A 14,396-nucleotide genomic window follows, 5' to 3' on the forward strand; every position below is an offset into this window, starting at 1 on the left:
TACCCTACTCCTGCACCTCCATACTCTCACCAACTTACCTTACACCTCCACCTATCTCTATCTACGTTATCACTTCCCCATCTCACTAGCCACCCCTCACACTCATCCTTGTCCAATCATTGAAACTAACACACAAGGGTAGACACTTGGGTGCTGTAGCGAATATTCGTGTAAAGTTTCTGTTAATGTGTTGTCAAAGCATTGAAATCTTTATTTTCACTACTTGCCTTCTTGGACAGATTTGTATGCACCTTTGAAAGTGTCATAGCGAGTTCCAGTGAATGGTAAGACAAAACGTCCCCCTCCACCGCCCTCCCACCCCCACCCATCATGGTGATGAGTGTGAAAGGAATGGCTTGGACATTGTAGGGATGCTTTATGGTGCTGGTGTGGGGTGGTGCTAACCTGGCCTATCATGTGACAGCCAGGGTGTACAGTGTTAAGTGAAGCAAATCTGGACATGGTGAGGTCATCGCTGGCATGCAAGACAACAATGTGCACGGGTGATCATGTCGTGTCCAGTGGAGCATTAGCTGATTGTGGAGAAGGGTGGTGTGGATGGTGATGCTGCTCGTGTGCCCAGTGATGCTGGTGTTGGTACTGATCGAGTTGGGGAATCTGAGCACCAAGGTGAGATTTTTTTCAAATGCTGATGGAATAGATGGCAGGTGAGGTTGAGATGGCAGAAGCGATGTCAATGCTGAGAGAGGTTGTTCTAATGAGGGGACACTGCTCCAAACACCCGCTAGCTGCATAAAGATCAATCTGTCTTCTAAATGCAGTAAGCAACTGCTTCTAATCTTGGAAAGTGAAGACCTATGAAATGGAAGCTTTCATAGATCATCAGGTTAGTGAATCATTCGATGCTGACACAACACACGACCTACTTACCCGACGTGATAACCGTGCTCCGGGAAACCCGTTAAAAACCTGGTAAAATGGTAAATACATGGTGAAATCCTGCTTAACTACCTTTTAACAGGCTTTTAACTATCTAAATTGGCTGACCCGCCACGTGGTGTCGGGTCTGTTAAGGAATGACAGAGCTGACACTTGGGAAACTGACAAGGAGGCAGATTTACAGTGGGATACCGACCCGCTGTCAATCTTTTTGATTTTGACAGCAGACCGATCACCAAACCCGCACTCTGAGCGCCGGCAAAATTCCAGCCAATGTTTGGAAATACGTTCATGGATACAATTTCCCAAAATACTTTATAATCTTAGCCAACGAATTGGGCATTTCTGTATCAGAATAGATGGGTACGAGCAGAAATCCCTGGCACATCACTATCCATTTTAACATAATATTTTAATAGTAAAAAATCTTCAAATACTACTGACAATTTGCAATCGAACATAGCTGGCTGCCCATCTGTGATCTGACTATTCCCGAGTCTTGCATATTCTTTCTACCCACCTTACTGGTGTCATACATTTTGTCTACGACCAGTGTGCTATCGTCATTTGTCAGCCTAGATGCAACATTCAGTGCTATGGGGGCACACTACATTTTTTTTAAAGTATACTTTTAACAAAGTTCACTCTGAGCGCTTTTCATTTAAACATTACTGGAGGTCCCAATTCCAAGTCTGCACAAGGACATCACTGATCACTTCCTCCTTCTCTCCTCTCCATGGCTCAGTGAGTTTGTCCATTAAACAGTTAATCCATCCAGACCAAGAATGTCCTATTTTTCATCCTCCATCTATGCTGAATTACCATATCTTGGCGATAGGGGAGCTACAATTGGTCTCAGGACAAGAGGGCAAGTCAGTCAGGGTTCCTGCTCTTGATCTTTATCCACCATCCCAACTGGAAGTGCCATTGAGTACAGAATTGGGCTTGGCTGGGCTGTGGTGCTGATATTGAATAGCCTGGCAATATTCACTGTCAATATTCACACATAAATGATGGTCACATGGGTGATGAATGGGATGGCAACTAGCCCATGGAACCATACCTCAGCAGGTGGGGTGCGAGGAAAGAAGAAAATTGATCAGATGGAAAAATAATTTTTAAACTTGAAAATCTTGTTTCCTCACGTTCTTTCTTCCAGGAGTGTAAGCATTTCAAGTCACAGCTCTTTGTTCTCACTACCACTGGATTATTAAATCTCGGATCTTAAAACTAATAATGCCGAGGATAACTAGAGCAGGCAAGAAAGCATATAGCATCAGAAAATCAAACACAAATCTGGAAGGTGCCCCAGGGTATGTCGTATCAAGATACTGAATCCCTTGTGTAATCCAGCAAGGGACATTTGTGGTGTTAGGAGATGACTGTTCACCTGCAGGTACAAATATCAAACACAATCAGTCACAAATAATTTGGAATCTCACAAATAATATGTTGCACATTATAAGTATCATGTGTATGAACTTCTATTGCCTGGCATGCAATTTTAAATATTCAACAACAACTATGTTCATGAAACTGTAGATAATCATTTTGCTACTATGGTAAGACATGGTTAATGCAGTTACTTTAGGAGATACAAGACCCAAGGCATAAATGTTTTTCCTAGAAAAGGCCTTTTATTACTTCAGAAATCATGTAATTATTTTAACAAAAATGAAGAAATCTAAATAGTCCTACTTACTGCTAATGAATGGATATTATAAATGTGGTAAATTTATTTGTAATATTTAGGTTTTATGATTACACAAGTTTTTTTTTCAGCAACATCAACCATTAGAGTTCTTTTCCAAAAATAAACGCTGTCAAAAAGATTAAAAGTCTAAGAGCATGACTAACTAGATAATGAACCTGCAGATAGACAATTAACAAGCTAAGAGAAAGTTCAAAATCTGTACTTGTATGAACTGTGTCTATATAACTTATTAGTACTGTACATCTTGCACAGGTTGCACTTAATCTCTGTTATAGGACGAATTCTGTGAAATTCACCCACATCCTCAACTCTCTAGAATCATGTTCCTTGGTTTTAATATTCTGAATTTAAGAAGATTCTGCATTTAAATTAATTAATAATCACACAGACCAGAAAACAGATGACTAAAATCAATAATGTGATAATTAATGTATTGGCAAAATCGACATAGATCAGCAATGGGAAACATTTAAACACAATGCAGGAACAATATATTCCTCTAAAAGGAAAGAACAAACTAAACACAAATGGATGAATAAAGCCAGAAGTCAACAATTGAGGGTAAGGAAAGAGGGATATATTAAGTACATAGACAGCAGGGGAGTGCATGATAAGGGAGAATACAAAAAGATTAGGAGAGAAGTCAAAAAACAATTAAAAGGCAGAAGATCTATGAAATTAAATTATCAAGGATCATAAAACAAAATAGTAAAATATTTTACAGGCACATCAATAAAAAAAGGAAGATTGGGATGGGAATAGGGCCATTATGGGATAGACAGGATAATACCACAGGTAACGATAGAGAGAAGGCAGAAACATGAAATAATTATTTTCCTTCAGTATTTACCAGGGTGATAGAACAGGTGGACATGGCAGTGAATGATGAGATTAGTAATGAGATAAATACATTAACATAAAAAGAGGGGATATATTAAATAAACTAATCAAAGAGGATAAAATCCCTGGTCTGGATGGATTGTATCCACACATTTTAAAAGAATTCAGGGAAGAGATAGCAGAGGCATTACTACACATATTTAATAATTCGTTGGAAAAAGGTGTAGTGCCAGAGGACTGGCGGATAGCTAATGTAATACCTATATTTAAGAAGGGGGATAGAACATGTCCAGGGAATTATAGACCAGGGAAAAATAGTCAGTTTAACATTAGTGGTAGGAAAAATAATGGACTCCCTACTAAAAGAGAAAATAGGAGAGCATCTAGAAACAAAAAATAGAATAACGAATAGTCAGCATGGATTTCAAAAGGGAAAGTTTTGCTTGACCAACCTCAGTGAAGTTTTTGAAGAGTAACAGAGAGAGTAGACAATGGTAATGCAGTAGATTGATGAACAAGGTCAGAGAATGTGGAGTCAGGGGCTAGTAGCAGAATGGATAGCTAGTTGGCTTCAAGACAAAAAGCAGAGAGTAGGCATAAAAGGTGGCAGAAAGTGGGTAGTGGTGTTCCACAAGGATCAGTGCTAGGACCACTGTTATTCACAATTTAATATTACAGATGTAGGGTGGAAATTTGGGGCGGCATAGTAATGCATCCATTAAAGTTTTCAAAATCACTTGTTTTCAACCTATACTGTTATGTCGGCCTGCCGCTGCAAACTCGGAGGCTCCCCACCGTGTTGTGTGTAAACATTGCACTGACTGTGACCTCCGAGGGAAGCGCTTCCTCATCCCTTTAAGTAGCCACCAGTTAACGACTCTGCAAGCCTGTACCGACTGTTTTTCCAGATGTTGTTCTTGGCAGCCACTAAATGAGGCGGCTGCACCTAATTTTCCAACCGGGGTGCAAGCGTGGATATTGCACCAGGAATACGTCATGATTGGTGTGATCATCAGTGGCTAGGCACTACTGGTTAGCACCCCCGGTGAGCCTCTAATGAATTTTCGGTCGGGGCGCTAAACACTGTGCTCCCAGTCGGTAACCTCATGCTCCTATTAACGCCCCCTCTGGCCGTTAATTGAAGCATTAGGCAGCCGAAAATCCAGCCCTTAGACTTTGGAATCAAAAACACAATTTCTAAATTTCCGGATGACACCGAACTGAAGGCGATAGTCAATACTGAGGAGGACTGCAACAAATTACAGGAGGACATTAATAAACTTGCAGAATAGGCATATAATTGGCAAATTAAGTTCAACACAGATAAATGTGAGGTATTATATTTTGGTAGGAAGAATAGGGAAATCACTTATTACTTGGAGGCTGAGAATCTAGGTGGGGTAGAGGAACAAAGGGATCTCGGAGTACAAATATACAAATCACTAAAAGTTGCGACACAGGTTAACAAGGCCATAAAAAAGCAAACCAAGCACTAGGGTTTATTTCTAGAGGTATAAAATTGAAAAATAGGGAAGTTATGCTAAACCTGTATTAAACCTTGGTTAGACCAGACTGTGTACAGTTCTGGTTGCCATATTATAAAAAGGATATAGAGGCACTGGAGAGGGTGCAGAGAAGATTTACAAGGATGATACCAGAAATGCAAGAGTATACATATCAGGAAAGGATGAACAGGCTGGGGCTCTTTTCTCTTGAAAAAATGCTGAGGGGTGACCTAATAGAGGTCTTTAAAATTATGAAAGGTTTTGACAGAGTGGATACAGAGAGAATGTTTTGACTTGTGGGGAAGAGCATAACTAGAGGCCATCAATATGATAGTAACCAAGAAATCCAATAGGGAATTCAGAAGAAACTTCTTTACCCAAAGAGTGATGAGAATGTGGAACTTGCTACCACAGGGAGTGGTTGAAGCAAAAAGTATAGATGCATTTAAGGGGAAGCTAGAAAGCATATTAGGGAGAAGGGAATAGAGGGTTATGCTGATTGATTTAGATGAGGAAAGACGGGAGGAGGCTCAAGTGGAGCATAAACGCCAACATGGACTGGTTGGACCGAAAGGCTTGTTTCTGTGCCGTATATCCTATGTAATTCTATGTATGTACAAGTCACCACCCCAAAATCTCTGAAAACAAAGCAAATCATAGAATGGACTGTGGTTTCCACTTTTATTATTTAAAAAAATATATACATTTGCTCCCTTGCCAGAATCAGAGGTTTGAAGACAAATAAAAAGCAAAAAAATGAAAATGCTGGAAATCTGAAACAAAAAAATGCTGGAAACACACATCTGGTTATTCAGAGATCTATGGAGAGAACAGATAATTTGTCGTTTTGGGCTGGGCCCTTTTTCAGAACTGAAAAAGGAAAGATAAATAAGCATTTTAATGGAATTAAAAAGGGGAGTGAAAGGAAAAAAACAGGCAAACACTGGTTTGTATCATTGGAATCAACTGCAATCTGATTAAAAGAAAAAAAATAGAGGTTGTTGGAAGACTGAGTTACTCTTTACCCTAGGCAATGAAATAAAGATATTAGAGAAACAAAGAATGTGTGAATAGTTAAATTTCTGAGAGGCACATGAGGATGAGGCAAAAAGATGGGAGAAATTAAAAGTATACATAGCATACAGATAAAGTCTGGAATTAAATCAGAAAATGCTGACAAATCTACGGAAATACAATCCATTTTTATGCATCTGGTAAGAATATAGCATTCAATGTTGACACCAATTTAATAATAATTAATTTTAAAACTACCAAATGTCGAACTTTAGATGATAATATCAAGAAACTTGGCAATGTCTTAATCTAATCTCTAAATTTGCTATTTAACATGCTTACCTCTTAGTATTTAACTATGAGTTTTTTAAAGTACGTTGTGCACCTGCCTGTTAAGGCATACAGTTAATACAACCTATGTCTAGCTGTTAGTTTTTATTAAGATTGTTCAAAACTTTGTGAAATTTGCCCTTTCTGGATGTGCGACAACTGTGAAACTTATGGCCCTACCTACCATAATATTGACCTTGAATCTAAGTGAGTAATCTTGAATGTTCAAGCAACTAAATTTATAAATAAAGTGCAAAGTTCATCTAATTTTATTACATTACAACTCATCAAATTAAATACTCACCATTGCCACATGTGAAATTTAAACCATAAAATTCATTAACCATCAGGACCTCTACTCCATATTTCTGAAATGTGAGATAACTCAGCCACCGAAATGGTTCTGGCATTTCTTCCACACTCCTAAAATCATGGAATCAAAGCAAGCCAATATTGAATCACATCGTCTTGTAGCAGTTTGTTTAACAGCTTGCTGAAATACAGCGTATTCATACATTTATCTCCCCTCCTTTCAATTTTCATCTGTCCTCTCCTGAAGGTACTAAATACTCTGGAACCGTTATAAGTGTTAACTGTCAAGTGGCCATCTTTCACGTGCGAGCCTAGGCATTGATTGTCAACAAATGATTAGGTTCGGAGGGCACCAGAGCCAATCCCAATCCTGTTTTCAATTATATGCCACATAGTGCACTTTCTAGCAGCAGTCACTGGATGAGAAAGAAAACTTGCATTTATATAGTGCCTTTAATTTCCTCAATACAACTCAGTGATCAGGAAGAGAACCCTGGCTGATTTCTTCCTCTCGTTAACATATGCACGGAGGTCACGTGTACTACTCTAATTACTGCCCCAGTTGTGATTAACTAACTCAGCACAGGAAGAGTACCTGTTACTTTCCTGATTGTATGGCTCAGTTACCCATTAAGGCATCTAGGGAGCAGTCATACAATCTTGGACTGTAAAATTATAAAACTCTGGAGGGGGGGGGGGCTCTGAGAGAATGAAAATCATTCTCTATAATGTTTTGTCCAGGTTTGCTTTCTCTTCCCATTGGTAAATTAAGTAATGTATTAACACACTTAACTTTAGCTCATAGGTATATTATAGGCAGAGCTCACAATAAAGTGTCAGGAACTTGAATGGAAACAACTTTTAGCAAAATGTCAGTCCCTTTAAGGATCGCTGGTTAGTCAACTCAATGTCCATTGGTACCTCAAAATTGCATTGGGTCCTCCAACCGGTGTATTGCATCTTGAATGTAGACCCAAAACAGGCGGATGCATGCATTGTCCTCCTGAATGCCCTGAAAATAATGACGGTGACTATATTGTGAGTGGTGGTGCATTGCCATTTTTGGCCTGCTACCACCCCTTTCCCACTGGGCAGAGGCCTTTAAATTCGGCTCTAATGTGTCCCTGAGTAATCAACCACTAATTGTTATAACAACAAAACTTTGTGACAATTAAGGACAGGCCACGTACAGCTTTCTCTTAATAGCAGAATCCTATATTGAGCGTTATATGGTATAAAGCTCCAATCATTATGTAAGAGCATATCCTCTAATTTATTGTAAGCAATGCCAAAGGAGTCATATTTTGCATTCCAAAACTTCTCACCTTAAGAAACCTGATCCTACTAGAATTCCCGCTACATTAATTAAAGCCACAGCGCTGTTCACTATATTTGGATTCTGAACAACACCAAGTAAGACCAGTGTCAGAAGTTCACCAACTAGATGCGGCACAATGAGTACAGCAAAGAAACAGCCAAACCGCTCCCACAATGGAAACATTCCCAAAGTCCTGAAAAAGAAAGCCAAATAATTAAAATAAATTAAGAGCAACATTACTCCTCTCTACTGGTAACATTTGCAGAGGTAAAATCATCATAATCCCAATAAATAGTTTACTGTACATAATAACCGGCAATATCTGTGTGGGAAATTAATAGGAACAGTCAGAGATGAGATAGGTCATTTTGCAAATCAAAACTCATCTCTATAGCACAATTATATTTTGAATAAGCCAAAGGTTTTTATCTTCTTCATTGGTAAATTATTTCAAACATTTAATGCTATTTGAGTGATATTCTTTTTCCTGACATCTGTTCTAAATTTATTTTTCACTAATTTCCATGTATGTCCTCTGTTCTTGGCATACTTTGAAGTAACACATTGCATTTACCTTAACCAAGCCATTTATTATTTCATATACTTCGATAAGATTACCGTTATGTATTTAACCCCAGGTAACCCGTACCACACCATCATTAGAGGGCCTACCTGTTGGAGTCCCAAGGGATCCCAGCATCCCTTGGGACTCCCAAGCAGACCACCCACGAGGTACCTACACTCTGGAGTCTTATTAAAGGAGCTAAGGTCACACTTACTCATTGCTTACAGTACTCAGTTGCATCACTTTATTATGAGCTTATCAATTGGCGACGAGATAACGAACAACCGCGTAAAAATGCATAGAACAGTTGGTATCCTAGAGAAGTTCTCAGAAGGGGATGATTGGGGGGCTTTCGTGGAGAGACTCGACCAATGCTTCGTGGCCAACGAGCTGGAAGGGGATGAGAACGCTGCCAAACGAAGGGCGATCCTCTTTACCGTCTGTGGGGCAACAACCTATGGCCTCATGAAGAATCTTCTAGCTCCGGTAAAACCAACAACTAAATCCTATGAAGAATTGTGTAAGCTGGTCCGGGAGCACCTAAATCCTAAAGAAAGCATTTTGATGGCGAGGTATCGGTTCTACACGTGTCAACAGTCGGAGGGCCAGGAAGTGGCGAGCTACATCGCCGAACTAAGGTGCCTCGCAGGACATTGCGAATTTGAGGGATTCCTAGAACAAATGCTGAGAGACTTTTTTGTGCTTGGCATTGGCCATGAGGTAATCCTTCGCAAACTATTGACTGTTGAAACTCCGAACCTGAGCGAAGCCATAACGATAGCCCAGGCATTTATGTCCACCAGCGACAACACCAAACAAATTTTGCAGCATAAAGAGATGTTGGCCAGTACTGTGCATAAAGTAACGTTGTTTTTGAGCAGGAATATACATGGCAGAACATACACGCCAGCTGCTGCATGACCTCAGATGACCCAGAGCCCACCATTAATCGTTAATGTGAGGCAGTTAACACTCTGTTGGCGTTGTGGAGGTGATCATCGGGCCCATCAATGCCGCTTCAAGCACTATGCGTGCAACGGCTGCAGAACAATGGGACATCTCCAGCGAGTGTGCAGGCGAGCTGCAAACCACCCCGTTGCAGAGGAAGATCGATCCACTGTGGATCAGGCTGAATTGGAGACTTGAACCGAGGAGACAGAAGTGTATGGGGTACACGCATTCACCACAAAATGTCCACCAATAATGTTGAAAGTTGAACTGAACGGAATTCCAGTATCCATGGAACTGGACACGGGTGCGAGTCAGTCCATAATAAGCAAAAAGGCCTTCGACAGGCTGTGGTGCAACAAGGCACACAGGCCCAAGCTCAGCCCCATTCACACCAAGCTAAGAACTTACACCAAGGAACTGATCCCTGTAATTTGCAGTGCAGAAGTCAAAGTCACCTATGATGGAGCAGTGCACGAACTCCCACTGTGGATTGTGCCAGGGGATGGCCCTACACTGTTTGGCAGAAGCTGGCTGGGATAAATCCGCTGGAACTGGGACGACATCCGAGCGCTTTCGTCCGTCGACGACGCCTCATGTGCCCAGGTTCTGAGCAGATTTCCATCATTGTTTGAGCCAGGCATTGGAAGCTTCTCGGAAGTGAAAGTGCAGATGCATTTGTTTCCCGGTACGCGACCCATCCACCAAAAGGAACGGGTGGTACCGTATAATATTGCGAGAGAAAGTAGAAATTGAGCTAGACAGGCTGCAGCGAGAAGGCATCATCGCGCTGGTGGAATTCAACGAGTGGGCCAGTCCGATTGTCCCGGTATTTAAAGGTGACGGCACGGTCAGAATTTGTGGGGACTATAAAGTAACGATTAACTGTTTTTCGCTGCAGGTCCAGTACCTGCTACCCAAGGCAGACAACCAATTTGCGACTCTGGCTGGAGGGAAGACGTTCACGAAGTTGGACCTGACCTCAGCCTACACGACGCAGGAGCTGGAGAAGTCTTCGAAAGGCCTCACCTGCAGCAACACGCACAAAGGTCTGTTCATCTATAACAGATGCCCATTCGGGATTCGTTCAGCTGCGGCAATCTTCCAACGGAACCTGGAGAGCCTGCTAAAGTCGGTTCCTCGCACCGTGGTTTTCCAGGATGACATACTGATTACAGGTCGGGACACCATTGAGCACTTGAAGAATCTGGAAGAGGTTCTTAGTCGGTTGGATCGCGTGGGACTCAGGTTGAAACACTCGAAGTGTGTTTTCCTGGCGCCGGAGGTCGAGTTCTTGGGAAGAAGAATCGCAGCACATGGCATCAGATCCACCGACGCCAAGATGGAGGCTATCAAGAACATGCCGAGACCACAGAACGTGACGGAGCTGCAGTCGTTCCTGGGACTCCTCAACTATTTCTGTAATTTCCTACCCGTATTAAGCACCTTGCTAGAACCTCGACATGTGCTACTGCGCAAGGGAGATGACTGGGTATGGGGGAAATCACAAGAGACTGCCTTTGAGAAGGCCAGAAATCTGTTGTGTTCAAACAAACTGCTTGTCCTGTATAACTCATGTAAACGATTAGTGCTAGCTTGCGATGTGTCGTTACAACAGACTAATGAAATCCGGGATTATGCGTTCTGGAGTCTGTCCAAGGCCGAAAGGGGCTACAGCATGATTGAAAAAGAGGCTGTGGCGTGCATTTATGGGGTGAAAAAAATGCACCAATAATTGTTTGGCCTCAAGTTTGAGCTTGAAACTGACCACAAGCCGCTCATAGCTATTCTCTGAGAGCAAAGGGATTAATACCAATGCTTCTGCCCGCATCCAAAGATGGGCGCTCGTGCTGTCGGCATACAACTATGTAATCCGCCACAGACCGAGCACAAAGAACTGCGCTGATGCTCTTAGTCGGCCTACATTGCCCACTATCAGGGTGGAAATGGCACAGCCTGCAGACTTGCTCATGGTAATGGATGCATTCGAAAACGAAAAGTCACCCGTTACGGCCCGCCAGGTCAGGACCTGGACCAGCCAGGATCCTTTACTGTCCTTGGTAAAAAAACTGTGTTCTCCATGGGAGCTGGTCCAGTGTCCCAGCGGTGATGCAGGAGGAGATTAAGCTGTTCCACAGGCGCAAAGACGAAATGTCCCTGCAGGCGGACTGTCTGTTGTGGGGTAATCGCGTGGTCTTGCCCAAGAAGGGAAGAGAAATGTTCATTTGTGACCTACACAGCACCCACCCAGGCATTGTAATGATGAAAGCCATAGCCAGATCCCATATGTGGTGGCCCAGCATCGATTCAGATTTAGAGTCATGTGTGCGCCAGTGCAACACTTGCTCTCAGCTGAGCAATGCACCCAGAGAGGCACCGCTAAGTTTGTGGTCGTGGCCCTCCAAACCATGGTCTAGGATCCACGTTGACTATGCGGGCCCATTTCTAGGAAAAATGTCCTTGGTGGTTGTGGATGCTTATTCAAAATGGATTGAATGTGTAATAATGTCTGTAAGCACGTCCATGGCCACCATCGAAAGCCTACGAGCCATGTTTGCCACGCATGGCCTGCCTGACGTCCTAGTCAGCGACAATGGCCCGTGTTTCACCAGTGCTGAATTCAAGAAATTCATGACCCGCAATTGGATCAAGCACATCACATCTGCCCCGTTCAAGCCCGCATCCAACGGCCAGGCAGAATGGGCAGTTCAGACCATCAAGCAAAGCTTGAAATGCATGTCGGAAGGTTCCCTGCAAGACCCGGTTGTCCCAAGTGCTGCTCAGCTACCGCACGAGATCCCACTCGCTCACTTGCTCAAAAGAAGGCTCTCACTTGTCCATTCTGATCTCCATGATCACGTGGAGGGCAGGCGGCATCAACGAAGTATGTACCATGACCGCGCAAATTTGTCATGCGATATTGAGGTCAATGATCCTGTGTTTGTACTCAATTATGGACATGGTCACAAATAGCTCGCTGGCACAGTCATAGCTAAAGAAGGGAGTAGGGTGTTTCAGGTCAAATTGGCCAATGGACTAACTTGCAGAAAACATTTGGCCAAATCAAAATGCGATTCACCAACAGCTACGAACAACCCGAAGAAGACACCACCAACTTTGACCCTCCAACACACACACAAGTGGCAACCGACATCATGGTTGGCAACGAAGCTGAACTCATCATCCCCAGCAGCCCGGCAAGGCCGGCTGCCCAGCAGCCCAGTGAAGAACTACCCAACTCACCCACACCCGCATTTGTACCGAGACGATCGACAAGGGAGCAAAAAGCCCCAGATCGCCTCACCCTGTAAATAAGTGTACTATTAACTTTACGAGGGAATGATGTTATGTATTTAACCCCTGGTAACCTGTATCACACCATCATTAGAGGGCCTACCTGTTGGAGTCCCAAGCATCCCTTGGGAGCACTGTATATAAGCAGACCACCCACGAGGTACCTACACTCTGGAGTCTTATTAAAGAAGCTAAGGTCAAACTTACTGATTGCTCACAGTACTCAGTTTCATCCTTTATTATGAGCGTATCAATTCCAGCTTAACCAAGTTCTCTCTAGACTGATAAAAATTAAGGGGCTGGATTTTCGGTTCTGCTCATTTCAGGGCAATAATGACGGCGGGGCGGTAAAAATTTGCAGGAAGAGTTTGTGCCTCAGTCAGCAAAATTCATCAGCTGGGCCCAGTGTGTGAGGTAGAGCACTAAGGGAGGCATTACACACCTCTTTTAGGGTGCTAGGCCGGTTGAGCAAGTGAACATCCCGAGCTAAACACCCAGCCTCGGGGGCTGTATGAGAGGCCTGAGGGGGAAATAAAAACCTGAAAAAAAAATACCAATAAATAACTCACACCACCACAACATAAATCTCAAAAAATTAAAATAAAAAACAATTACACTTACCTGAAATTGACATTACTTACCTCACAGCGGCTGCTGCAGCTCGGACCGCCAGCTTTCAGAGGTGGTCCCAGCAGGGCGCTCTACGGAGCGTTACAGATCGGGTGGCAGCCAAAAATCGAGCCGGTGTCGCAACCAGGGGCATTGCAAAACAGCTCGCTACTTCCGGGCAGTAATGCCCTGTCGAAACCAGCATCGAATGTGCCAGCGGAGCGCTGGAAGCTGGCTGTTTGCCCAGAAGTACTTACCGCCACCATTGCTGCCCCTCCAGGGCGCTGACAGGGGCAACAGAAGACTGAAAATCCAGCCCAAACTTCTTAGTCTTTCCTCATCTCTCATCCCCTTTACACTTGTATTCAGCCTTCTGTTTTCTGCACCCTTTTAATGCAAGTATATATATATTTTTGTGAACTGGTAACCAAAACGCTATGGCCTGAACTTTCTGCTCGGTTGTGCTGGTTTTTACGACACAATTCGCCCGAAATCGGCAAAACCATGCAAAAGATCGAGGAATATCGAGTGCAAATTATAGCCAGTGCAAATCGAGTTTTGGCAATCTTTTGTGTTGGTTTAAAAAACATCGCGGTAGAATCCAGCCACAGAACTGACCACGGATCCAGGATTAATTAATCGCCATTGGAGTTTTCGCTAATTGCGCTTGTTTGCAGGCCTCCAAGGAGGTTCTAAATATAAAGCTGGTTCTTTTGGGTGAAAGGACACTAATAGGCACATTTTAAAAGCATTTAAAAAAAAATTTAAATAATTAATAAGAAACTGACTACTGTACCCCAATATAACTAACAAATGGTTCTGTATGTTTTTTTCAAAAATCATCTTCAGTAATTTAACAACATGATTAAAAATTCTTATTTTTATGATAAATCCATTTTCAGCTGTGTTAAGCAAACTGCACCAAGTTATCATGCATAAATATATGAAGGAATATTTTTTTAAACTCATTTTTTTAAAAATTACATTTTAGAACTATGCCTGATTGCGCTGGTTCCCATCAAATTTTGCATTTGGCAATGTGCAAAT

General features: G+C 42.5%; 1 protein-coding gene across 1 annotated transcript in view; it reads right to left on the bottom strand.

Annotated features, from left to right (window-relative positions):
* Positions 1-1,138: 1,138 nt before the first annotated feature.
* abcg5 (ATP-binding cassette, sub-family G (WHITE), member 5) overlaps positions 1,139-14,396 on the bottom strand; it is a 90,072-nt gene continuing 76,814 nt past the window's right edge. Inside the window, exons 11-13 of the mRNA XM_070890962.1 lie at positions 7,941-8,126; positions 6,608-6,726; positions 1,139-2,290 (exon numbers count right to left, since the gene is read on the bottom strand). Of these exons, the coding sequence (XP_070747063.1) occupies positions 2,097-2,290; positions 6,608-6,726; positions 7,941-8,126 (499 nt within the window). The 3' untranslated portion in view covers positions 1,139-2,096. The remainder of the gene's footprint in view (positions 2,291-6,607; positions 6,727-7,940; positions 8,127-14,396) is intronic.

This window comes from Pristiophorus japonicus, chromosome 9, assembly GCF_044704955.1.
Source record: "Pristiophorus japonicus isolate sPriJap1 chromosome 9, sPriJap1.hap1, whole genome shotgun sequence".
Classification (NCBI taxonomy): Eukaryota; Metazoa; Chordata; class Chondrichthyes; family Pristiophoridae; genus Pristiophorus; species Pristiophorus japonicus.